Below are 27,420 nucleotides of genomic sequence, written 5' to 3' on the forward strand. Positions count from 1 at the left end.
CAGTACTTATAGCTTTTTTTTGTCAAGATAGCTAAATTATCACCTGTTAAATTTTTTACTGGCACCAGTGCAACTACAGCAGGAACACTCCCAAAAACAGAACTTATCATAAAGCCCTGAATGGTTCTAGCTAACTTTCCTGTTTGATTCTGAACATGGCCACGCACGACACCTGACTTATAATGGCAATATGAGTTAACATACATTTCATCCAAAAGGAGATTTACATATCGCTGTCTTACAGAAAGACCACGTGCTGTACTCTTAAAAAACTGCCATTATCTTTATCTGGTGACACATGTAATGCATTTGCTATGCGTTTGAGATGTCTAGAATGAGGAAGGAACATAATGTTTTGATTGCGAATAGCAGCATAAAAGGAAGAAGAAATGTAAATTAGAAATGAAAACTGTAAAAGAAGGCAGGAATATAACTTCTTGGACACACACATGAGCTGAAACTGATGGCTTAAAAACACTGCTTGTTTCGAGTCTGGAAATTCTTCATCTGACGAGGGAACACATACATGTGTTTCACTCGGATTCGGTTGAAATTTGGTAGGAATATTCGTGGGAGGCAGTAGAATGTTAAGGTGAAAACTGCATGTGCCCAGCGCAAGCTTTAACGCCAAAATTGAACAAATAAATAGTCGTAAAATTAGAAGTGCCGCGGGAGTATTGGGGTGTGGTGGAGAGGTAGGGAGAAGCGAAGCAGAGGACGTGAGCCAACCAGACTGTAACGAGCTGCGTCAGCAGCCAGGCAGCGTATAATCAACGCGTTCTCCGTAACTTCCCGATCAGATGTACAAAACGTAAATATTAAAACAGCACATGAAAAAAGTGTACAAAGGGCGATATTTGAACAACGATGCCAATAAGGTTGGAAAAATTACAATGAGTAACAAGAACTCGGGCGTGGATTTTTCAAACCTTATTGGCATCGGTTTTCAATCATCGTCCTTTGTATACTTGTTTCATGTGCTGTTTTAATATTTACGTTTTGCACATCTCGTGAGTGAAATTCAATGAAAGTCTCAAGATCTGACAGCTGGCCTTTGCTATGGTTAACCATTTTCTTGTAATTAACCTGAGGTTCCAACTCATTATTTGCATGGCATTCACAACAATTGTTCAGAATGTCCCTAAGTTGTGACTACTTCTGTAACTTTCCCTTTAATAAGGGATCATCCTTACCTACAACAACACTGACATTTTTACTGTTACCTCAACTTTCGGTACATCATTGATTGACAGAGTGTAAAATACAAATTTATTTTCACTACTTTCTGTCAACTGTCTGTTTCCTAAAGAGTCAGCAAGGAGGGTTTTACAATCTTTTAAGGCCACAAAATCTACAATTTTGTCTTCTTCAACAAGTTTTTGAAATTCCTCCTCCTCTCTTTTGTGAATATCTTTACGCCTGTCATCCGGTGTTTTTCTTGTGGATGGACTGGGTTTGGTTAAATAATAGGGAAGGTTTGGGTAAATCCTAGGGAGAGCACCGGGCTTTAATGTAGGCCTATCTTTTTTCCTTGTTTTCCTTTCACCATTGTGATCAATGTAAGTCTCAAATATTTCTACATCTTCAGGAGTAAAGCGTTTCGCACAGACTACACTAGATGAAGTAGGGTTCCAGTTGTCTCTGGGGATACATTTCAACCAAGAAGCTTTCACTGCATCATTCTTAGGAAATCTGAACACTGAAATGTATCCTTCTTGATTAGAATCACAGTTGCTGGAGCACGAAGGAACACAGCATTGCCTTGGCATCTGAAATTAAGCCTAGCTTTAGTTGTGGTTGTCATACTTGTGCAACGTAAAATAAAATAACACAATCATGGTGCTCTTTTAAACTACTCAATTTTAAAAATACAAACACAGAATGGCTTTAAAAACGATGTGGATTTTCACTCTTACACACTGACTGACAGAGCAAATGCAACACCAAGAAGGAGTGGTTCGAAAGGGATGAAAGTTGGGGAAAAAACAGAGACGGCACGGACGAATAATTGATGTTTATTTCAAACCGATATGCAGGTTACACAATGCGCACGGCATCGACTCAGTAGGATGTAGGACCACCGCGAGCGGCGATGCACGCAGAAACACGTCGAGGTACAGAGTCAATAAGAGTGCGGATGGTGTCCTGAGGGATGGTTCTCCATTCTCTGTCAACCATTTGCCACAGTTGGTCGTCCGTACGAGGCTGGGGCAGAGTTTGCAAACGGCGTCCAATGAGATCCCACACGTGTTCGATTGGTGAGAGATCCGGAGAGTACTCTGGCCACGGAAGCATCTGTACATCTCGTAGAGCCTGTTGGGAGATGCGAGCAGTGTGTGGGCGGGCATTATCCTGCTGAAACAGAGCATTGGGCAGCCCCTGAAGGTACGGGAGTGCCACCGGCCGCAGCACATGCTGCACGTAGCGGTGGGCATTTAACGTGCCTTGAATACGCACTAGAGGTGACGTGGAATCATACGCAATAGCGCCCCAAACCATGATGCCGCGTTGTCTAGCGGTAGGGCGCTCCACAGTTACTGCCGGATTTGACCTTTCTCCACGCCGACGCCACACTCGTCTGCGGTGACTATCACTGACAGAACAGAAGCGTGACTCATCGGAGAACACGACGTTCCGCCATTCCCTCATCCAAGTCGCTCTAGCCCGGCACCATGCCAGGCGTGCACGTCTATGCTGTGGAGTCAATGGTAGTCTTCTAAGCGGACGCCGGCAGTGCAGGCCTCCTTCAACCAATCGACGGGAAATTGTTCTGGTCGATATTGGAACAGCCAGGGTGTCTTGCACATGCTGAAGAATGGCGGTTGACGTGGCGTGCGGGGCTGCCACCGCTTGGCGGCGGATGCGCCGATCCTCGCGTGCTGACGTCACTCGGGCTGCGCCTGGACCCCTCGCACGTGCCACATGTCCCTGCGCCAACCATCTTCGCCACAGGCGCTGCACCGTGGACACATCCCTATGGGTATCGGCTGCGATTTGACGAAGCGACCAACCTGCCCTTCTCAGCCCGATCACCATACCCCTCGTAAAGTCGTCTGTCTGCTGGAAATGCCTCCGTTGACGGCGGCCTGGCATTCTTAGCTATACACGTGTCCTGTGGCACACGACAACACGTTCTACAATGACTGTCGGCTGAAAAATCACGGTACGAAGTGGGCCATTCGCCAACGCCGTGTCCCATTTATCGTTCGCTACGTGCGCAGCACAGCGGCGCATTTCACATCATGAGCATACCTCAGTGACGTCAGTCTACCCTGCAATTGGCATAAAGTTCTGACCACTCCTTCTTGGTGTTGCATTTGCTCTGTCAGTCAGTGTACAATCTGCAACATGAGAAAGCTCACCTTTGCTGTAAATTAATGCCGTTCCAGGAAACCAAATAGCGTGTAGGTTAATTTTTTAAACTATAACACATAAGACATCTTCAGTATACACTGAATTTTAAACAATGCCATGATGTTAATTCACACACAACACAAAATACAATGATACACCACGTTAGACTTGTTTACAAATTACGAACACAGAAGTCACATGCTTGACTCCAAGCGACGTTGTCGGATCTCCAATGTCACGGTCTTAGTAAAGTCCGGCCATGGATAATCCCCATAATTCGGCGACTGGGTAACATTCAAAGACCCCAAACCCCACCCCCGCATCAGCGTAAATAATAATAAGAACAAGGAGTTGGATACTGGAAATTGAACACATCATGGCCAGTCGTGTTCGAGCTCTCATTGAGTGCGGTTGTTCCAAGCGAAAACGAGTGTTATTCATCTTAGCGTGTGCAAGTTGCTGCCTTGGTAGCTGACTGCTGACTTAGTATTAAATATCGTGTGCTATATTCTGAGTGCTATTGTGTTTTTTCATGTAATTTATTCACTATGGCTTTTGACAGTGGGGGAGCAGGAACTAACCGTAGTCCGAACCTTCTAGAGGGTGACAATTTATTGGTAGATGGTCCAGTTGATATGACTGACTCAATTATTCTCAATTCAGATAATGGGGAAGATGACTCCATGGATTCTCTTGATTATTCATTGTACAATTCCTCTGTATGAGCCTTTGGCTCGTTGGAATTAATTATTGAAATATCTATCTATCTATCTATCTATCTATCTATAGAACGCCTAACCCAACACAAACAACCAGTACCGCCATTCAACAGTCTGACAACACTCCAATTGGGGATGAACAGAATACTAATTCACATCCGATTCCCAGAAGTAAAATTCCACCAGCGACACGATACCCTGGCAATCACATGGGCCCCTATCTTGTGTTTGTTGAAGGAAATGATAACAAAAATGTGGGCAACTTACACCCAATGGCATTGGGTAGGACCTTTTATGAGCGAAAAATTCCAGGTATCAAAGCTATTCATAGAAAAGGTAAAAATCGGATCCAATTAACTTGTTTCACAACTGACGCTGCTAATCATTTTATGCAACATCCCATTCTCAGTGAGAAAAACCTGAAAGCTTATATACCTTCCTCCAATGTCTACAAAGTCGGTTTAGTAAGGGGAGTGGATTTGACGTTAACTGAAGATGAAATTAAGAAATTTATTGATTCACCTGAGCCGGTTATAGGTGTCCAACGCCTTAAAAGAAGGAAATCTAACGCTGATTCATTCGAGTATGTTCCGACAGGAACTGTGAAGGTCACTTTTCAAACTTAAGTTCTCCCTCAGCAGATTTCTATTTTTAGCGTCATTTTGGACGTTCAGGTTTTCATCTTTAATCCTATTAATTGCAAACATTGTCAACGTTACGGACATACAGCTCTCATATGTCGGGCGAAAACTCGAAGTGGCCGATGCAGCAATAACCATGTCACGAAGGACTGTCAACAAACGCTTGTCAAATGCCTCCACTGTGATCAGAATCATCAAGTAGGATCCTCGCGATGTGCTGTACACCAACAACAGACGGCCATTAAGAAGCATATGTGTACTGAAAACGTTTCCTTTGAAGAAGCCAAAAATCGGCTCCAACCCGTTACCTATAATCCTACCATACTACCCCATCATTTTCCATTCCTTAGATGAAACTCTGGGAACCAGACCTGATAATTTCAACCCGCGTAAACGTAAAATCACTACCTATGTACAACGGGAACCTCGTCCACCCCCACGCCCGGGCTATGATAGGGAGACCTATCTCAATATAATATGAACCCCCAACGGAAAAATCACCAGCTAACCAAACTCCTACCACCCATACTATTACACCGGCGGTCCCTACTAATCTTGCTAGCGAAAACGATCAGGGAATAACCCCTTCCACATCAAAAGTAGCCCCTGTTAAAGATATACGAAAAGAGATCCAAGACGACTTTGTTAATCTGATGGAACTAATGGGACCAAATGTCCAATGGCGACACTTATTTAAGTTGATACTTGATAAAATCCTCCCCATTTTAGATACTAAATATGCAGATACTGCAATGGAACTGCAGGAGTGTGGTAAACAAGCGACATGAGTTAATCCTACTCATTAACGAATTCCAACCAGATATTATCTTCTTACAAGAAACATGGTGTTCACATTAAGGGATATACTATCGAACGATTAGATGGTGCAGGATATGGTGGAATTGCAATTTTAATAAAGAATTGCATACCCAATCATCTTCTACCATCGGAACAGGCTATAGCAGGCACTTACTTTCAGCGCATACAAATAAAAGATTTTATATTTTCTAACTTTTACTGTCCTCCCGATATAGATGGTTCCTACCATAATTGGTCCAATTTTTTAACCAATTTACCGGTGCGAAGCAAAATATTATATTTGGAGACTTCAATGCTCATCACATAACTTGGGGAAGCAAGAGCAATAGCTCCAAAGGAACTCATATCTTAACCTCTTCTCTTCAAGTCAACCTCACCATAATTAATGATGGATCACCCACCCGGCTAACAGCCCCTACAAATGGATCTTACTATATGTTCCACGGATATAGGGCATAAATTATCTTGGCAAACTATTAAGGATCTTCATGATAGTGATCACTTCCCCATTCTCGTTACATGGTCTACCCACAAGCCTTTTTCAACTCACACGCTTCCGCGGATACCTATACGCAATCTGAATAATATGGATTACAATCTCTTTTCGCAATTTATTCAGGATTATTTCAGTCATACCTTTAAAATGACATCTGCGGAATATGATACGCTTTTACACTGTATAAAATCGCATCTCGACATCTATCATCCAATCATTTACAAAACCTCAGCCAATCATAATCCAACGCTCCAAATCCGTTGGTGGGATCAAGAATGTGAGGTCTGGATTAGACGATGGAGAAACCTGCTGAAAATTTACGCAAACATTTTACTTTTACTAATTACATGCAATATAAACGAATCTGTGCAAAAATTAGATGTTTATTTAACGATAAACGTCGAATCGCATGGAAAACCTTCGTAGAGAGTATTAACAGTACTACATCCAGCAAGATCATCTGGGCCAAACTTCGCTCTCTTAGTAACTCTCGGCACACACCCCAACCTATAGCTTTATCTCCGCCCCAATTATATCAATTCTACTGCAATCTAACACCCAATTTTGTTCAGCCTGATTATCTCTTAAGTTGTTCATACACATCTAATAACTATCAAACTTTGATGAATCCTATTACATATCAGGAATTAGAGTCGCCCTACATAAAAAAAACTACATCCCCAGGGCCAGATTTCATAACTTACAAGATGCTCAGCTCTCTACCAACTAAGGCTAAATCCATTCTTCTTAACCGGTATAATAAAATTTTAACAGATACTTTAATACCATCAGACTGGAATAATTTTGACATCATTCCGATACATAAACCAGGCACTGATCCCTTACAACCTCAAAATTATAGAGGTATAATATTAGGATCCTGTCTCCGCAAAACCTTTCAACGCATCCTTCTCCGCAGATTAATATGGCAATCATAATGATTTACCGAAATGTCAATTTGCTTTCATAAAAGGACGAAGTACCACAGATGCCTTAAATATTTTTCTAACGGACCTCTTATTAGCACGGTGCCGAAAACAAGCTACTATAGCGGTTTTTCTCGATGTCAAAGGGGCTTACGATAATGTTGACCTTCACATTTTGTTTAAAAAATTACACAAGTTAAACTTCCCACTGCCCCTTATTCATATATTTAAAAACCTTTTACTAAATCGAACATTAAATTTGAAAAATTATAGACTTAACGCTTGTGCACGACAGGCCAATGTCGGGATTCCGCAAGGGGATATATTAAGTGGACCGAGTAGTAACTCCTCATGCACGTATATTGCAATTTATACCACACAAAATAACGTAGACCAATGTAGTCACTCCATCTCCCAAGCCCTCTCCCATATACATGAGTGGATGGAACACCACGGTTTAGAAATCACACACTCCAAAAGTGCCGCGTTATATTTACCCAAAAACGAACATATGACAAATCTGCACTACCATATGCCAACCACCATATTGCTATTCAACCATATACCAAATATTTAGGAATTTTCATAGACAATAAGTTAAATTGGAAGAAACATTTTGCCCGACTGAAGTCCAACATTGAAAATACAATCCAAATTCTTAAGTCCTTTCCTTAAGTCCGTTCCAAAGATCCGTTCAAACTATCGCGAAGGTAATAATTTACTACATTAAAAACACGATACGCCTGTAAACTTCCATTTAAAAAGAAGTTAAAGAGATTACACGGTAATAGTTAACAGTCGTTGTATTGTTATTGATTATTGTCGCTCCTCATATTCAAATATTGCATTGTTGGCTACAGTCGTGAACAAAGGGTGTAGTGTAGTCAAGTAAATATAAATAAAAATCAGCTGACCTTGTATTCCATTCATTTGTACTTCTGAGTAGGTAGTTAGTATCCGTAATTTATATTTCGCTCCCTCGATCTTTCTGTATTTATGAGCGGTTAGCTAATAATAATAAAGTTCATATATCCCAGTAATTGCAGTTCAAGTCCCTGGAGTAGTAGTAGTAGTAGTAGTAGTTTTGATAGAAATATTTGAGAAATTATTGTAGACAACCTCGTATTTTACAGCAGGCCTAATTAAGGACACTTTTTTTCTCCGTCCCGTGGAGTAGGGAAAATAATAGTAATCCACCAGCTGTAATAATCACATAACAACATTGTAGTGAAGATAAGGTATAATATATTAGATAGTATCTTGCCAGTTATATTCGTGTTTTTCTTCGTGTACGGCAAACCTTTTGATACTTAAGCATTTAACCAAACGCAGTGTAGTGCAGTGTAAATACATTGTAGTATAGATACAGTACATTTAGATAGTGCCGTATCTTGCCTGCTATATTCGTGTGTTATCTTTCGTGTGTATCTATTAGACCGTAATACTAATAATAATTTGTCTAAGCATTTAGCTTCGTTGGTAATCTTTGAGTACCGGTACAGTAGTTCTTGCAAATTTCATTTCTGTTGTGCTTAGTAGTGACATACGGTACGGTACCGGTATCGTAATTAGGATACGTCTGAAAGTAGTTTAAAAATTACTGTAGTGTACTGTACAGTAGTATACGAGTAATATCCTATTAGAATTGAGTGTGCTTATTTTATTATTGTAAAATATTTGTGTAGTACTGGTGTAGTAGAGGTATCCGTAGAAACTCTTACTAAAATACTGTTGTTGTATTTAGGATAGGCTTAATTGCAGTTTGGAATTGTGTAGTTCTTGTGTATTACTTTCGATATTCAGTAATTAACAGCAGTCTTTATCCTGTTAGGGGTTGTAGAATAAAAAAATAGAGCACGACTAAGTAGTAATGTAGTGTAGTCGTATATTAATTACCTTATTGTTGTGTACTATCCCAGACAATATATCCCTTCGTTCATTTATTTTTTGAAAATAAGTTATTTTATTTTTTAAATTTAATTTCCCCCCCCCCCCCGTAAAGAATAACTAAGGAGCGCGAGTGTACTTATTGTGGGTGTGGTGAGGCATTGAGGGGTATGAGGGAGGAGTTGGAAAGTTTGAGGGAGATAATTAGGATTCTCACAGAAGACAGGAAGGAAGATAGGACTCCCTCAAACAATGTACAGGTTACAGTAGGTGTACAAGAGGGAGGGGAAGGAAAGGGAGGAGTTGTAAAAGACAGGTGGTCTAATGTTCTAAGGGCAAGGAGATTGCAGGCTAAGGGCTCTATTCAGGATCAGAATTCAGGACAGGTGTCTGTGCAAAATCGGTACGAGTCACTCCAGGTAGAACAACAGAGGGAAGATGAGGCACAGGGAACTGTTGCTGAGATGCGTGGAAGTAGGAGGAAGGGAAAAGGTAGGAAAGGGAAATGTAGAGTAGAGGATAGGAAAAGACAGGTGGAACAGGGTCATGGGAAGGAGAAAAGGGAGGAGGAAGTAGCTTCTGCAGCAGTGAGAGAAGATAGGGCTGACCAGGAGGGGAGGGGATCAGATGTGGTGGGGAGGGTTGAGGCTCTGGCCATGGGGGATTCCATCGTTAGACACGTGGGGAAAGTGTGTGGAGGAAAAGGAACCAGGGTAGAATGTTATCCAGGAATTAGGTTGAGGCAGATGTTGAGGAAAGTAGAAGAGAGGGAAGAGGGGAAGGAGAAGGTGATAGTGTTTCACGTTGGTACCAACAACGTAAGGCAAGCTGATATAAGTACCAACATAGTTGGAGATGTGTGGGATCTGGTGAATGCAGCACGGGTGAAGTTTAAGAAAGCGGAGATTGTTATTAGTGGAATACTGTGTAGGAGGGATACTGACTGGAGGGTGATTGGGGATTTAAATGAGACTATGGAGTGGGTATGTGGGAAACTGGGAGTGAAATTTCTAGATCCTAATGGGTGGGTAGGAGATAGGGATCTGCGCTCAGATGGCCTTCATTTAAACCGCAGTGGTACGTATAAGTTAGGAAATTTGTTTGGAAGGGTAATAGGGAGGTACATTCAGGGAAACGGGATGGCCTAGGGAGCGGTGATAAGGGAACAGGGAACTGGAAATCAAGTAGGGATGACATAAAATTGTTAGTGTTGAACTGTAGAAGTATTGTAAAGAAAGGAATAGAATTAAGTAATTTAATAGATATATATTTACCAGATATTGTAATAGGAGTTGAATCATGGCTGAGAAATGATATAATGGATGCAGAAATTTACTCACGGCACTGGAGTGTGTATCGTAGAGATAGGATAGGAAGGGTGGGAGGGGGAGTGTTCATTCTGGTGAAAGAAGAATTTGTAAGCTATGAAAAAGTTAAAGATGAGACACATGAAATTCTAGGTGTAAGGCTCATTTCTAAAGATAATACGCAACTTGATATATTTGGAGTGTACAGATCGTGAAAGGGTAGCACTGACGCGGATTCGGAATTATTTGATAGGATAGTCAGCTATGTGGGAAACGACATGGAAAGAAATGTGATTGTAGCGGGAGATCTGAATTTGCCAGATGTAAATTGGGAAGGAAACGAGAACGACAGGAAGCATGACCAACAAATGGCAAATAAGTTAATATGGGAAGGACAACTGATTCAGAAAGTGATGGAACCAACCAGAGGGAAAAATATCCTGGATGTGCTGCTGATAAAACCAGATGAGCTCTATAGGGAAACTGAAGTAATAGATGGTATTAGTGATCATGAAGCTGTTTTTGTGGTAGTTAAAAATAAATGTGATAGAAAGGAAGGTCTTAAAAGTAGGACTGTTAGGCAGTACCATATGGCTGATAAAGCAGGCATGAGGCAGTTTCTAAAAAGTAACTATGATCGGTGGAAAACGGTAAATAAAAATGTAAACAGACTCTGGGATGGGTTTAAAGAAATTGTTGAGGAATGCGAAAACAGGTTTGTACCTTTAAGGGTGGTAAGGAATGGTAAAGACCCACCTTATTATAATAGAGAAATAAAGAGACTAAGAAGGAGGTGCAGACTGGAAAGAAATAGAGTTAGAAATGGCTGTGGAAGTAAGGAGAAATTGAAGGAACTTACTAGAAAATTGAATCTAGCAAAGAAGGCAGCTAAGGATAACATGATGGCAATCATAATTGGCAGTCATACAAATTTTAGTGAAAAATGGAAGGGTATGTATAGGTATTTTAAGGCGGAAACAGGTTCCAAGAAGGACATTCCAGAAATAATTAATGAACAAGGGGAGTGTGTATGTGGAGATCTTCAAAAGGCAGAAGTATTCAGTCAGCAGTATGTAAAGATTGTTGGTTTCAAGGATAATGTCGAGATAGAGGAGGAGACTAAGGCCAAAGAAGTAATAAAATTTACATATGATAACAATGACATTTACAATAAGATACAAAAGTTGAAAACTAGAAAAGCGGCTGGAATTGATCAGATTTCTGGGGATATACTAAAGACAATGGGTTGGGATATAGTACCATATCTGAAGTACTTATTTGATTATTGTTTGGTCGGAGGAGCTATACCAGATGAATGGAGAGTTGCTATAGTAGCCCCTGTGTATAAAGGAAAGGGTGATAGACATAAAGCTGAAAATTACAGGCCAGTAAGTTTGACATGCATTGTATGTAAGCTTTGGGAAGGCATTCTTTCTGATTATATTAGACATGTTTGTGAAATTAATAACTGGTTCGATAGAAGGCAATTCGGTTTTAGGAAAGATTATTCCACTGAAGCTCAACTTGTAGGATTCCAGCAAGATATAGCAGATATCTTGGATTCTGGAGGTCAAATGGACTGTATCGTGATTGACCTGTCTAAAGCATTTGATAGGGTGGATCATGGGAGACTACTGGCAAAAATGAGTGCAATTGGACCAGACAAAAGAGTGACTGAATGGGTTGCTATATTTCTAGAAAATAGATCTCAGAGAGTTAGAGTAGGTGAAGTTTTGTCTGACCCTGTAATAGTTGAGAGGGGAGTTCCTCGGGGCAGTGTTAGCGGACCTTTATGTTTTCTTATATATATATATAAATGATATGAGTAAAGGAGTGGAATCGGAGGAAAGGCTTTTTGCGGATGATGTTATTCTCTATAGAGTGATAAATAAGTTACAAGATTGTGAGCAACTGCAACGTGACCTCGAAAATGTTGTGAGATGGACAGCAGGCAGTGGTATGTTGATAAACGGGGTTAAAAGTCAGGTTGTGAGTTTCACAAATAGGAAAAGTCCTCTCAGTTTTAATTACTGCGTTGATGGGGTGAAAGTTCCTTTTGGGGATCATTGTAAGTATCTAGGTGTTAATATAAGGAAAGATCTTCATTGGGGTAATCACATAAATGGGATTGTAAATAAAGGGTACCGATCTCTGCACATGGTTATGAGGGTGTTTAGGGGTTGTAGTAAGGATGTAAAGGAGAGGGCATATAAGTCTCTGGTAAGACCCCAACTAGAGTATGGTTCCAGTGTATGGGACCCTCACCAGGATTACCTGATTCAAGAACTGGAAAAAAATCCAAAGAAAAGCAGCTCGATTTGTTCTGAGTGATTACCGACAAAAGAGTAGCGTTACAAAATGTTGCAATGTTTGGATTGGGAAGAATTGAGAGAAAGAAGACGAGCTGCTCGACTAAGTGGTATGTTCCGAGCTGTCAGCGGAGACACGGCGTGGAATGACATTAGTAGACGAATAAGTTTTGAGTGGCATTTATAAAAGTAGGAAAGATCACAATATGAAGATAAAGGTGGAATTCAAGAGGACAAACTGGGGCAAATATTCATTTATAGGAAGGGGAGTTAGGGATTGGAATAACTTACCAAGGGAGATGTTCAATAAATTTCCAATTTCTTTGAAATCATTTCGGAAAAGGCTAGGAAAGCAACAGATAGGGAATCTGCCATCTGGGCGACTGCCCTAAATGCAGATCAGTATTGATTGATTGATTGCTTGCCCTTAACTCGTAGAAACTGGGGATCGGATCCGGCCACGTTACTACTTTTATATAAAAATTCAATCCGGGCAAGGATAGATTATGGCTGCCATTTCTTCGATACGGTGTCAACGACCAACCTAAAAAAACTAGACACGTTACAATTCAACTCTTTTCGAATCATATTAGGTGCATTACGGGCAACACCCACCAATGCCTTACTGGTTGAAGCAGCAGAACTACCCTTGGCTATAAGACGAGAATATCTAGCGTCTAAATATTTACTTAAAAAGATAGCTCTGAATCGTCATCCCATTTTACCTAAATTGCAGCTTTTGAATGAGTACTAAATATGTCAAAAATTACAAGCCAACAACATACCGGCACTTCTTTTTTTTTTGCTATTTGTTTTACGTCGCGCCGACACAGATACGTCTTGTGGCGACGATGGGATAGGAAAGGCCTAGGAAGTGGAAGGAAGCGGCCGTGGCCTTAATTAAGGTACAGCCCCGGCATTTGCCTGGTGTGAAAATGGGAAACCACGGAAAACCATCTTCAGGGCTGCCGACAGTGGGGCTCGAACCCACGATCTCCCGATTACTGGATACTGGCCGCACTTAAGCGACTGCAGCTATCGAGCTCGGTCCCGGCGCTTCTACTGGCATATGAAGTAATTTTTCCCTTAAGAAATAATGTTGTACAGACAAGATCATTACCGACATACTCTCACGAATACAGCTTAACTACATACCAGCCTTCCATCATAACTACTACTTTCGAACACCTTCCGGGTAATCTGAAGAATAATCCCACTCTAGTTAATAAAACTTTACAGGCATTTCTCAATCCGCATAAACAATACACAAATTGCTTTACAGACGGATCTAAGACTTCAGAGGGAACTGGAGCTGCCTATTACATCCCCCAGCTTAACATTCAGCAACAATTTACGTTACCACCCAACGCTTCCATATACACTGCTGAAACCTTTGCTATTCGACAAACTCTTTTGTGTTTACGGCAATATAATATTCCCAATGCCATCATCTGTACCGATTCATTAAGTGTCCTTCAAAGTATCAAAACCCCGCAGGAATCTTCTAGTTGGTATATATGGAACATCCGTAAATTGTTATACAACCTTTCCGTAAATCAGCATGATATTATATTAATTTGGATACCAAGTCATTGCAGCATACCCGGTAATGTTCAGGTTGATCGTTTAGCTACAGCAGCAGCTGCAGGACAATGTCTTCCCTATCACCTCGCCATTCCACACACAGATTATTCCCCTACTATCAAACAGAACGTACTTCAAAAATGGTCTTCTCTCTGGAAAAATTCCACAAAAACGAAGGGTAAAGCGTATTATCAACTACAACCGGAACTGCAAATAACCCCCTGGTTCACTATGAGCACTTACTCTCGGAGGCATATAACTACACTAATTCGCTTACGATTCAATCATGCGCTTACACCTGAATATAAATATAGATTTCATATCAGTGACACAGATATTTGCGCCTGTCAGCAAGCAAGTGGTACGATTCATCACATAGTATTCCAATGTTGTAACTATTCTAACCAACGAAAAACGTTTTTTCAAGCACTAATAAATCATAACGTTCCTCTACCAACTAGTATCGCTTATCTTATTCATACTCCTACGGAGCCATTAGTTAATATGCTCACTAATTTCCTTGATGAATGTAAAATCGCCTTATAAGTCACTTTTATTTGCCTACACATGTCACTAATATTCTCACACTTACATTACATAACCTGACTATTCCTTTAATCTGCACATGTTAACAACAGTACAAATCAGCTCACCGATAATAGAAGAACTTCCATATCTATCATGGATATCAAATATCGGCGAAGCTCAACTTTTTATTACAACCTAATATAGGGTTAAATTAATACTTTAATCATTCTTTACCAGTACATGCCTACTCTGATTCTTCCTTAGCCACGAAAAGCAACTTCCTAGAGGTGTGTCGGTACTGGCGTACCGGTACGCGTCACCTATTCTCCGAATGGAGCAGTAACAACCTGCTCCAGGATCCTCTTCTCTACCGGTCCACTGCTACTGTGACAGTGTTGCGATGGGACTCGCAGTTTGCTGCTACCGGTCCACTGCTACTGTGACAGTCTTGCGCTGCAACTCGCAGTTTGCTGCTACCGGTCCACTGCTGTCTGCTACTGTGACCAGACTGTGACGGTCTTGCGCTGCAACTCGCAGTTTGCTGTACCGGGAAGTGTTGTTACTGCTATTCGCAAACGATCCAGTGACACAGCCGTCGTCGTCCCGTACCGTTAGGGAGGTTGTGACAAGAACAGGACGTAGACATACCGGTATGGGGTTCAATATTTCATGCGAACGAAAGAAATCCACAGTAATCTACTTCAGCACTAAAACGTTTCTACAAATAATAATAATAATAATAATAATAATAATAATAATAATAATAATAATAATAATAATAATAATAATAATAATAATAATAATAATAATAATAATAATAATAATAATAATAATAATAATAATAATAATAATAATAATAATAATAATAATAATAATAATAATAATAATAATAATAATAATAATAATAATAATATATTATTATTGTGATTATTATTAATGACTGTTTTTCTTAACATAGTTAAAATATAGTTAAACGTCACTTTTAATACTATAACTAATCATTTAATCTAGCGAATATGATCAATGAACATTTTAAATTCACAACACTGAATACTTTTTAAAACGTCAGATATTTCAAAATAATCATCGGCGATTTCTAAACAACATTATAGGTCATTCACATGTCACAATCTTAGGGAAGAATTGCACACAAAATATTATCATTTTCTAGTTGGGAAGTAACTGGGTAAAAGTAATCGGATTAGTTGTAACGATTACATTTAAAAAAATACTTGTAATCGTTACTTTTTCCAGAAAGTCTACTTGTAATTTACTTCTTGAAATAAAATTGTGCCGGGCGGAGTAGCTTAGTCGGTACAGCGCTGGCCTTCTGACCCCAACTTGGCAGGTTCGATCCTGGCTCAGTCGGGTGGTATTTGAAGGTGCTCAAATACGTCAGCCTCATATCGGTAGATTTAGAGGCACGTTAAGGAACTCATGCGGGACTAAATTTCGGCATATCGGTGTCTCCGAAAATCGTAATAATAGTTAGTGGGACTTAAAGCAAATAACATTATTATTAGTAGATTTACTGGCAAGTTAAAGAACTCCTGTAGAACAAAATTCCGGCACCTCGGCGTCTCCGAAAACCGTAAATGTACTTATTGGGACGTAAAACCAATAACATTATTATGTATGTATTTATTAATTGAAGATAAAAATATTTTCGATTCTTTCAACCTACCACCAGTGTGCCATTATCGAATCAGATAAGACAGGCGTGATCATGACATAATCGAAGAACAGAGCAAATCGTGCATCCGCTGACTACGTAAGCCTACTATGCTATGTTCCTCAGCTCCATTTGTGCTTGTACCGGTTGTCACTGGACTGGTAGCGTGTCACCGCGGAGCCATGCTCCTCAGCTGGACCGGCAGCGTGTCACCGCGCTCTGCAGGACGAGTTCGACAGCCGTAGCGGAAGGACGTGTCCCTCTCGCTCGCTCTCTCTCTCTCCTCGCCAGGCGCTCTGTACTTTCCCAGTACTAGTCAGACAGCTGTACTTGTTAGTACATCTCCGAAAGAGCATTGTCTAGTGTCTTTACTTTTAAGTACGCAGTACGAGCATTGTCAGGAAGCACTTTTTAGTGCTATTCTATTTCAGATTTTGATTTCAGGAAGCGACAGGCACGATGGAACTTCGAGACGACCTACCAGAGAACTTCAAGGATGCAGTAGGGGAGATTGTTCTCTGGGTCGACCACAGGACCGTCCCACTGAACCACGCCGCCCCTGCGCTGCTGGTGCAGTACCGACCTGGGGAGGACACCTACAGGGAGGCCTACCTCATCATCGAGCTCCTCACGAGGCTCGAGGGGGCCACAGGGAAGGAGCTCTCCCCCGACGCCGTCGAGAACATCGAGAACTGGGCGATAATTATTCGCCCCACGGACCCAGGCCAGATCAGCCGCTACGAGAGGAGCTTCTCTGCTTACTTTCAGGTCACCCGAATACCAGGCAAGAGGAACTACACTACCGGCAACGGCAGCCAGGAGACTGCCACACAGACGGAGCCGAGGAATGAGGACGACGGCGGCGCGACCCCAGTTGGAAAGGTGTACTTTACGAAGTACACGCAGACCAACAAGGCCGCCAACCAGGATCGTCGACCCCCAACCAAGATGAAGTGGACGCAGACGCAGGCCTACGAGGAAGGGCCTGTTACCCGGGCGCAAACCAGGAAAGCGCTCGTGATGTGGAAAGCAGCACAGCAGTGGAGAAGGACGCCCCTTGGTGTTCTGATGCTGCTGCCCAGGCACAGCCTGCCTGCATGTCTGTCGAGCTGCAGACCTCGATGTGCGCCCAACAGGACAGGGAACGCAGTCGAGTGCTAGCACCGACCGACGCCGCCGCCGCCAGCCAGGAGAAGGAAGAAGACGGCGACTCAGTGGAGCCACCAGCTACCCCGGGGTCACCAGGACGAGGCCTCTTCCCCTGCCGGGAAGAAGAAGAAGACGACGCCGGACCAGGAAGCAGAAGGCGACGCCGGCCCCCACCAGGAGAGAACTGCGCAGCTGCAATCCAGGACTGCAGTCGACCGAGGAACCAATCAGGAGAGGACCTCAGCAAGTAGCGGCAGTCAGGTGAGAACAGAACGTCCCCCTCAACAGCTCTTGCAGTGTTTCCGCTGTTTGAGGTGGGGCCACCGACAGGTCAGCTGTGGGCTCCAAGTAAGGTGCAACCGTTGTGGTGGTGATCACCATTACACGGCCTGCGCTACACTTAGGGAGGCGCCGGTGTGCGCCAACTGCGCGGGGGGCCACCCGGCCTCCTATCGCAGTTGCCCTGTATACCGGTCCATGGCGCGGGCAGAGAGGAAGGAGGCCCGGCGCCATGTCCCACAACCATCCAGCAGGTCCCCGCATCGGCGGGCTTGGCCTCATTCTCCGGGATTGGAGACTAGGTACGAGGGACCTCAAGGGGGTCGGGCGGTGCGGCAGGCACTAGTGGCTATTGCCGCATGGCTCGGCAACCGGCACGACCCGCGCTAGTCACAGCAGTGCCCAGAAGGACTGATCCCCTGAATAACTGGAATGGCGAGGAATAGGCTTATGACTGTGCATGATACCTATTCCCAACTAACACAATTACCTGGACTTCTCCAGAACCACATCCTTGTATGTGCTATCTACAAAATGTCAGGTTTTACATGTAGGCACCATTCTATTTCTGCCTATGTGGTTTTGTCCTGACCCTTACTACCTGATTACACCACTATTGATACACACCACCACATCTGGTCTGGTAGCATGCAGAGCATGGGGACAGGCAGATACTCCTGTAGTATCACACTTCCACTCCTTCCTGCTATCTTTTTCTCCTTAGAACTAATAGCATGTCGGAGGCCATGTAGATTGAGTCGATGGTCACGCGGGGGGAGCGGACTTCGCCCCCCCCCCCCCGAAAAAAAAACCCGCGCTCTGCATGCTATATGCACCTCAGCTCCATCTGTGGTTGGACCGGTTTGTCACTGGACCGGCAACGTGTCACTGGAGCAGTTGGAGCAGTGACACATTATTTCTGGACCTTCACACCTCTACTTCCAAAACTTGCATTACCCAAGATCACCAACCTAGAACCTACGGATATTATTTCAACACAAACAAGTGCATTACCAAACGGTGTGGTTATTGGGTACGGAGTTACAACTAAGCCCAACAACATACAAGAAAAAGAATACATCATGGCGACTTCAGTGTCCCCATCGCATAACCTAAAAAGAAGTGAAAATGCAATGAATCATGAATGTACAATTGTACATAGCTAGATATTTTAGTGGGTGAAATTTTCTAGTACAAATATTAGGAAAATAATAAGATGACAGACACAGACTCAGAGACATTGCACGACATGGTTTTCAGAACAACCGGGTGTCACCTTAATAACTGTGCTGTAATTTGGCATGATGGTATGAATGTGGCAACTGTGACATACAGAGATGTATTTAATCAAAGTGCTGTTGTATCAGAATGTCTTCGTGATTTGTGCGTGGAGACAGGATATGTTGGTATTTGTATGCAACAGTGTTTGTCAATTCCTGCACTTGTGTTAGGTATTTTGAAAAGAAACCTTGGTTTCTTTTTCATCGACCCTCTTTATTCCCAGGAACTTAAATCTAATTTAATTGATCGTTTAAATCTGGTGTGGGTGATATCTGAAAACATTGGTGAACAGGAAGCATCAAGGAACTTCATACCAGAATGTGCTGTGGCTAAGAAGGAACTTTTCATTCATGAACATTCATTTTTAGTATGGAAGATTTCAGATAGCAAGAAGAACTATACCTTTCTGCCAGACGTTTGGTATACTAGAGGAATGGCATATGCAATTCAAACATCTGGTACAACTGGAATTCGTAAAATTGTACAAGTATCTCATAAGTGTATTGTCCCAAATGTTAAACATTTGGCTAGGACGCTTAAGGTTGGTGAAAAGGATACCGTTTATTTTGGCTCGTCATTAACCTTTGATCCCAGTATTATTGAGCTTTTCTTAGCCCTTTCATGTGGTGCCGCCTTGCTGATTGTGCCTTCAGTTGTTAGAGGATCCCCATTAACATTATTAGATATTTTGTTTCCAATCACCATCTGCTCATATCGTAGGGTGACTCTAATCCAAACCACTCCTTCACTTCTGTCACGGTGGTCTTTGCAGGACCTGCAAAAACGTGTTCTTGGACCCAACACTACACTGAGGTATTTATTATTAGGGGGAGAACCATGTCCTAGTTTACCTATACTTCAGGAATGGAGGGGAATAGGAAATACAACACAAATATTCAACTTATATGGGATTACTGAGGTGTCATGCTGGGCAACATTGTGTAACATTAATAAGTTATTTGAGACTCGGTGTGCTGAGTGCTTACAAATGAAATATAATCAGTGTACCAAGAACGGGTACGCTTGCCAAGATATTCCCCTAGGAAATGCTCTTTTGAATACAATATTGGAAGTACGTGATGATTCAGGATTTAAAATAGTCAAAGGAGAGGGTGAAGTGTACATAGGTAGTATGAGTAGGATCTGTATTGTTGATGATGAAATTGAGGAGAATTTGATATTGCCAGTGTTCAGAGCTACAGGAGATATTGCGAAGATAAATTGTGATGGTGGCGATATGTACTTTGTGGGGCGTAAAGACAATACAATCAAGCGTTATGGTGAGCGTGTGAGCCTCGGTGAGATAGAAAGGCAGGTAAACATGTTTACAGGGGTGATTAAAAGTTGTTGTATTTGGAATCAAACAAAACAATTGCTTGGCATTGCTGTCCTATTAAAACAAAACAGAGATGCTCATGATCCTTTAGGAATTTTAAAACAGAATATGGCAAAATATTTGCCTAAGGCAGCTTTTCCTGATAATATTTGTTTTGTAGATGTTATGCCATTGACATCTCATGGGAAAATTGATAGAAATAAACTGTGCGAAATTCTCTTTGGAAATGTAACTAAAAAGAGTATCTCACCATCTGCTACAGTACTTGAAGTCTTGCAGACTGTATGGTTGCAAATTTTGGGGATATGTCCAAAGTCTGAGGACACTTTTCTTCAACATGGAGGACATTCTGTTTTAGCTTTACTTTTCTCCTCTGAGGTTGAACAGGCTTTAGGAAAGACTTTGCCAAATAATTTTATCCCATTGCTTTTAACAGGTTCCTCTTTTAAAGAGTGTTACAATAGCTTACAATGTATTGATTTTGATCACCGTCTTCCCCTTAATAATGACACTATAGAAGGAAGATCACAATCAACTGATTTCCAGACATCTGCAAGAAGCAGTAAATTCAGTGAAGGGTCCTTAAAGAGAAAACAAACTGAATGTAATTCAAATTATACAACTTGGAAACCACTTCGAATAGATGAAAAATGCACCAACAGCAGTTCAGAGGTAATGCAGTTATCTAGCAGCAGCAATAATGAATTTGTACAGAAGTCTACTTTTAACCAAGAATTGGAAGTTGCAAAAGAGAGACATAATGAATTACAAATATCAAGTATTTCTAGAAACGTAATTACAAGACCAGAGAATTTAGATAAAGGCAGAGAGTCACGTTTGCATAGTATTCGATGTAGGGGACAAATCATACATGGTTGTATATCTGATTCAACTATGCTCAATAAGCTTGAAGTTAAACTGGAAGTTAGCTGGAAATATGATCTTGGAAAGTGTGTTGATGCTTCTCCCTGCTATCTGCAATTTTCAGACCATAAAAGTCTAGTGGTGGTGGGATCCCACTCCCATAGACTTGCTATACTGGATGGAATTTCAGGAAATGCTGTAGCCGAATGTCTTCTGCCAGATAGAATAGAGTCAAGTGTTTGCATCTCACCCTGTGGTAATTATGTCATTGTGGGATGTTATGATGGAGTGGTTTACTGTATTGATCTTTATTTGGGTTCTGTCCAGTGGTCATATAAAACGGGAGGTATGGTGAAGAGTTCTCCTGCTTTATGTCTTGAGGGATCTGCCATTGTTGTAGGATCTTATGATCACAACCTCTATTGCATAAGCATACAAACAGGAAAGTTGGTGTGGTCAACAAAACCAGGACATGGAAGCATTTTTGCCAGTCCATATGTGGCAAAAAATGGAATAATTTACATTGCTACCCTGGATGGTACTTGTGCAGCTCTTTGTGAGAAATCTGGTACCATGCAGTGGTTTAGAAAACTGGATAGTCCTGTCTTTTCCTCACCAGCTCTTTTGGAGGTTACAGCTGCTGTGGTGTTTGCAGAAGTGAAGGGAATTATTCATTGCCTTTTAAATAGCACTGGTGCAGAACTGTGGACCTACAATACTGGGGGTAACATCTTTTCCTCTGTAAGTACTTATAAATCTCTTGACCACAGATCACAGGAACTAATTGTTATCGGCTGTCATGACAAGAATGTATATTGTCTAAGACATGAAAAGACCAGCGTCAGTTGTTTGTGGAAACTTCAGTTGGATTCTGCGGTTTTTGCAACACCTTTTATATTCCATGTTCTCTCATCAAGTACTGCTTCCCATCCTGATGAGGCCGTGTATGCTGCAGTGGCTACAACTAAAGGGACTATTCTCTTAATTGATGTACAAAGAGGCACCATAAAATCTTCATACTCCCTTCCTTATGAAGTGTTTTCTTCTCCCGTTGTTTATAACAGGAGTTTAGTTGTTGGATGTAGGGATAATTATGTATATTCCTTAAATCTAGTGTCATAAAGATAATTAAGCATTGTAAATTGTTTCAGCTTTTAAACTAAAGCAGCACATTATACAATTTAAGGAAACAGATGAAAAACAGTGACTTGGTAGGTAAGAACAGGGTTGATAATGTGCAGAAGAAACACACTCCCAGAAACAACATTTTTGATGCAGCCTGTAATGGCCAGGGAGAGAAGTATGTTTTTCATGGTTGTTATGCAGGAGAGAAAAGAGAAAGACACATGTGAGCTGATGTCCAACTTTGGAGTCCATCAGGGTAAGGGTAGGATAGGCTTATAAATGTCAAGATTTGTGTAGTGAAAACATCAAGTATAATTACTGCGTTGATGGGGTGAAAGTTCCTTTTGGGGATCATTGTAAGTACCTAGGTGTTAATAAAAGAAAAGACCTTCACTGGGGTAATCACATAAATATGATTGTTAATAAAGGGTACAGATCTCTGCATGGTTATGAGGGTATTTAGGGGTTGTTGTAAGGATGTAAAGGAGAGGGCGTATACGTCTCTGGTAAGACCCCAACTAGAGTATGATTCCAGTGTATGGGACCCTCACCAGGATTACTTGATTCAAGAACTGGAAAAAATCCAAAGAAAAGCAGCTCGATTTGTTCTGGGTGATTTTTGACAAAAGACTAGCGTTACGAAAATGTTGCAAAGTTTGGGCTGGGAAGACTTGGGAGAAAGGAGACGAGCTGGTTGATTAAGTGGTATGTTCCGAGCTGTCAGTGGAGAGATGGCATGGGAGTACATCAGTGGACGAATAAGTTTGAGTGGTGTCTTTAAAAGTAGGAAAGATGACAATATGAAGATAAAGTTAGAATTCAAGAAGAGGACAAATTTTTTTGGGGGCAAATATTCGTTTATAGGAAGGGGGGTTAGGGATTGGAATAACTTACCAAGGGAGATGTTCAATAATTTTCCAATTTCTTTGCGATCATTTAAGAAAGAGCTAGGAAAACAACAGATAGGGAATCTGCCATCTGGGCGACTGCCCTAAATGCAGATCAGTAGTGATTGATTGATGGATTGCTAGTTTGTTGTGATCGAGTAAAAATTGAGACCAGAAGATCAGTATTGAAAAGATTTTCAGTTACGAAGATAACCAGCAGAGTCTGCACTGCAGTTAGATATGACTTGGTGGTTTTACTGGTAAATGTTGCGGCCTACTGTTCTTATATTATTAACAGGTCTTGCAGTTATCAAATATTCTCCGAGGTAAGAATCAGGAAAAGGTGGGGAGTGATACAGTTTGTGACTGGTGCAAGTGCTTTTGAGGTTCAATAGGCACTATAACAAAAACTGGAAGGTTATTCAGAAAGATGGACATGAAGATGAAATGATGCTGTGAGAAATTTGAATTGCTTCAAAATATTGTCATTCTTGTGAAGACCAGGGTCATATTACACAAAAATAGGGAGTGATATTTTACACGTTATAAGTGTAGTTACAGTACTTGTAAAGTATGATATTGTTGTAATGCTTTCCTTAGAGTGCTCTGGAGTACTTGTAAACTAAGAAAGTCACATACAGGTGAGAAATTTTCAGTCAGAGAATGTGTAACCTATATCTGTGGCTGGAAATACAGACTTACTTTTGGCCCAAAGAGTGTTACTATTTTTTTTTTAATACACAGTAACAAAATACGGTATTACATATTCTAAATATGATTGCACTTGACCATGCCAGAAACTACTGCTTGTTTACGTCTGGGGCTTGGTCATTAGGCTCTGTCCCAGTAGCGTGTTAAATTTATGACTCCTCACTTAGTCAGTCAGTCCTTTGGGATACAGTGGTTCCTTTTGCTGTAACATCCCTAGCCCCTGAATGATCAATACACATTCCATTCTGGATTTGTCCTATTGTTTTTGCATTTATAGCATTCACAAAATCTTCTCTAAAATTCACCTTATCCTATGTGAATAATGCGAGACTCATGTGATGACTGGGTTTCCTCGATCCACTGATGATGCCACAGTTCGCCCCGCTGTCATCTACGAACTGTGGTAAACAGACACTTGCACCTTTCCCAAATGCAGTCATATTTTGAATAAAGGATTATCCAAATACAGCTCAATAATTTTTTTAACTTCTGAAGAAGTAATTGAAGATAATTAAATAATTTGTACTAAAAATCATGTTAACTTTCTTTCATTATGGACGTTTAATGAAATAATTTTAGACCTTATTCAAAATCATCAGTTGTTCTCTTTGGTCTACACCTGTCATATTCATTGTTGTGAAGGTTTTTCCTTATATGCATGATCATCATTGGCTTATTTGGAATGTTAGTGTCATTTTCTCCCAGTTAAAGTAACACAAGATGTTGCCAGCAAACATAGACTCTATCCTGAGATTGTTCAAGCAAAGCAACTTATCATTTAAAAAACTAATTGAATTTCTGTGATAATTCTTGGCCTTTTGTGGAAATTTATTTACATACCTTTGGTAAGTCGTCGTCATCGCCATTATCATCACCACCATCATCATCATCATAATACATATCTCCAGCTACTTGGGTACAATGTACAAGTGCCCTCCATTTGTCTGCCTAGTTAGGTTTCTTCCTGCTGGATCTGCTGCCACTCTAGATCTTGCTCTTCCACATCTTGCTCGATCTGATCAAACCACCCTTTCCTTGGTCTACCCTTAGGTCTCTTGCTTTCATCCAAAGTTTACAGCGACTTTCTTCAAGTTCTTTGTGGTTCCAACAATTTTAAGTGGCCAAACCACCTTAGTGACTGTTTAATTAGGACCTGCTCATGTATTACTCGATTGGTCATCCTTTTTTGCTTATTTGGACCATTATTCTTACATACAGTTGAGATTGGTTTAGACGTAACTCATTCTGTGTAATTCTGTTTTATATATATATATATATATATATATATATATATATACACTGTATATTTCTGTAGGTTCCAGCAAAATATAATTTACGCAATACATTAGAGTTGGTATTGTTGGTGGCGGGGCATCAACTGCAGGTCATGGAGGGCTGTGGTACGGTACGGTACGGTATGGTAGGGTAATGAAGGTCATGAAGAGTGACTATGCAGCATAAAGCTAAAGTAGAAAAATTATGAGACACGTGTTCAGGACACAGGACACCCTTCTGTTTTAACTGTAAGCAGAATATGAAGACTAGACACATTAAAGTGATGCTGACAGCTGAGGTTTGCCATATTTAGTCATAAAAAACTGCAGTTGTATCAGTAGAAATTGTAAATTGCTGTTGTACAACTATGGAGAACAGAAAGAGGAAAAGTTACATGCTATATGACAAAATAAACTTTATACAAGAAATTAAAACTAAAAGTACTGCAGATTTGTAAAAGAAATAAGATTTTAGAAAAATTTTTAAAATTGAGTGCGAAATTAACAGAAGCACTGAGGGAGATATGTAGATTTGCAAAAGGCGCTCATTACGTGGTTTCAACAAAAATGTGCTGCAACTCTCCCAATCAATGATGACGTATTGAAAACTAAAATAGTAGATTTAACTGCAATGTTGAATATCACTGCAGAATTTAAGGCCTTGTCAGGATGGCTGCAAGGATTTAAAGATCGTCACTGAAAGATTAGTTCATGGCAAGAAGTCACATTGAAGCACTGGAAAGAAGAGATTCTACCTGATATTACAAGAGAATATCAGCCTCTAAACATTTACAACTGTGATGAGACCAGCTTATTCTACAATATCCTTCCAAGTGAAACACTAGCTACCGAGCGAGTTGGCCATGCTGTGAGGTTGCACTGGGGAGGTGGTGGGTTCGAATCCCACTGCCGGCAGCCCTGAAGATGGTTTTCCATGGTTTCCCATTTTCACACCAGGCTTAATTAAGGCCACGGCCACTACCTTCCCAATACTAGCCTTTTCCCATCCTTCCGTCACTGAAAACCTTTGATGTGTTGGCGCTACATTAAACCGATTGCAAAAAAACAAACCACCAGCTGAGAAGGGTAACCCAGGTCATGGAGGGAAAAAATGCAAGATTCTCACCTCCAATGTGGATAGCTCTAACAAACTGCCTCCACTTGTGATTGGAAATTTTTAAAATCTGAAGTAATCCAGGGATGTCAAAACAAAACCTACTCATTATGAATCCAACAGAAATTTGTGGAACAATGGCTAAAGAAATTGAACATTAGAATGAAGGAAAAAGAAAAGAAGATACTGCTTCTGGATAGATGTTCAATCCACCCACCCAAAATAGCCTTGGAAAATGTTCTGAGTGGAATTTTTCCTCTCAAATTGCACTGCAGGAAAATGTTTTGTATAACATTTAGTAACACTCACAGATGAATCACTTTTTCTATTAAAGTACTTTAGGTCTTGGAGTTCATTTCAGCTGCCTGGGAGCATGTGTCATCTTCCACAATCAGCAACTGTTTCCATAAAGTTTGTCTTTTATGAGAAGAGGTCTCCTTTAATGAAGATATTCAAGTCACATCTGGTAGTAAACAGATAGATTTACCAGAGTATGTTAATTTTGATATCTATGTACACTTTGATGATGATCTGGCTATATGTGGTGACTTACAGGACAAGGAGATCATTGCTGATGTCTCTGAACATGGCACTGGTCAAGACGGTGGAGTAATGATGACTGTTCTAGTGATGGGGAACACGGCTTTAATATTCAAACACCCAAACTCAGCGAAGTGTTATATACAATGGGCATGTGCATTACATCAGTGCAGAAAGGTATGGTGAAAATGCTGTTAATGCGTTAATAAGTTTGCAAAATGTAAAACAAACCAAAATGCCTTGATTTCTTAAAACCAGGGTCAAGCTCAAAATGAATCTTTCTCTTTGATGTTCCTATGTTTTTGTAAAGTTCTGCATATGTTGGCATACTGTTCAGTACTCTAGTATAATCTTTGTAACTTTGGGCATTAAATAATTCATGACATTTTTTTTTACAGTGACAATAATTACATGCAAGTTTCTTTGTTTGTGAAAAGAAATTTAAGGAGAAGTTGTGATTAAAAGTTTAGTGATTACTGTGATGTTTTATTGTCAGTGTATTCATAAGCATGAATTACATTGTTAACTTCTATCTCTGAAATGACCTGTCTTTAACCCTCTTGGAACCAGGAGCCGATCTGATCGGCCGCTCACTAGCAGCTGGAAGAGGCCAGAGCT

The 27,420-nt window shown here is 40.9% G+C and overlaps 1 protein-coding gene across 1 annotated transcript; it reads left to right on the forward strand.

The window, feature by feature from the left end:
* The first annotated feature begins 18,998 nt into the window (after nucleotides 1-18,998).
* Nucleotides 18,999-26,955, forward strand: Aasdh (Aminoadipate-semialdehyde dehydrogenase). The gene has a single exon (XM_067152831.2). The coding sequence runs from the start codon at nucleotides 19,085-19,087 to the stop codon at nucleotides 22,271-22,273; it is 3,189 nt and encodes a 1,062-aa protein (XP_067008932.2). The 5' UTR covers nucleotides 18,999-19,084; the 3' UTR covers nucleotides 22,274-26,955.
* Nucleotides 26,956-27,420: the final 465 nt, after the last annotated feature.

The sequence above is a fragment of the Anabrus simplex genome, chromosome 8 (genome assembly GCF_040414725.1).
Source record: "Anabrus simplex isolate iqAnaSimp1 chromosome 8, ASM4041472v1, whole genome shotgun sequence".
NCBI classification, from domain to species: domain Eukaryota; kingdom Metazoa; phylum Arthropoda; class Insecta; order Orthoptera; family Tettigoniidae; genus Anabrus; species Anabrus simplex.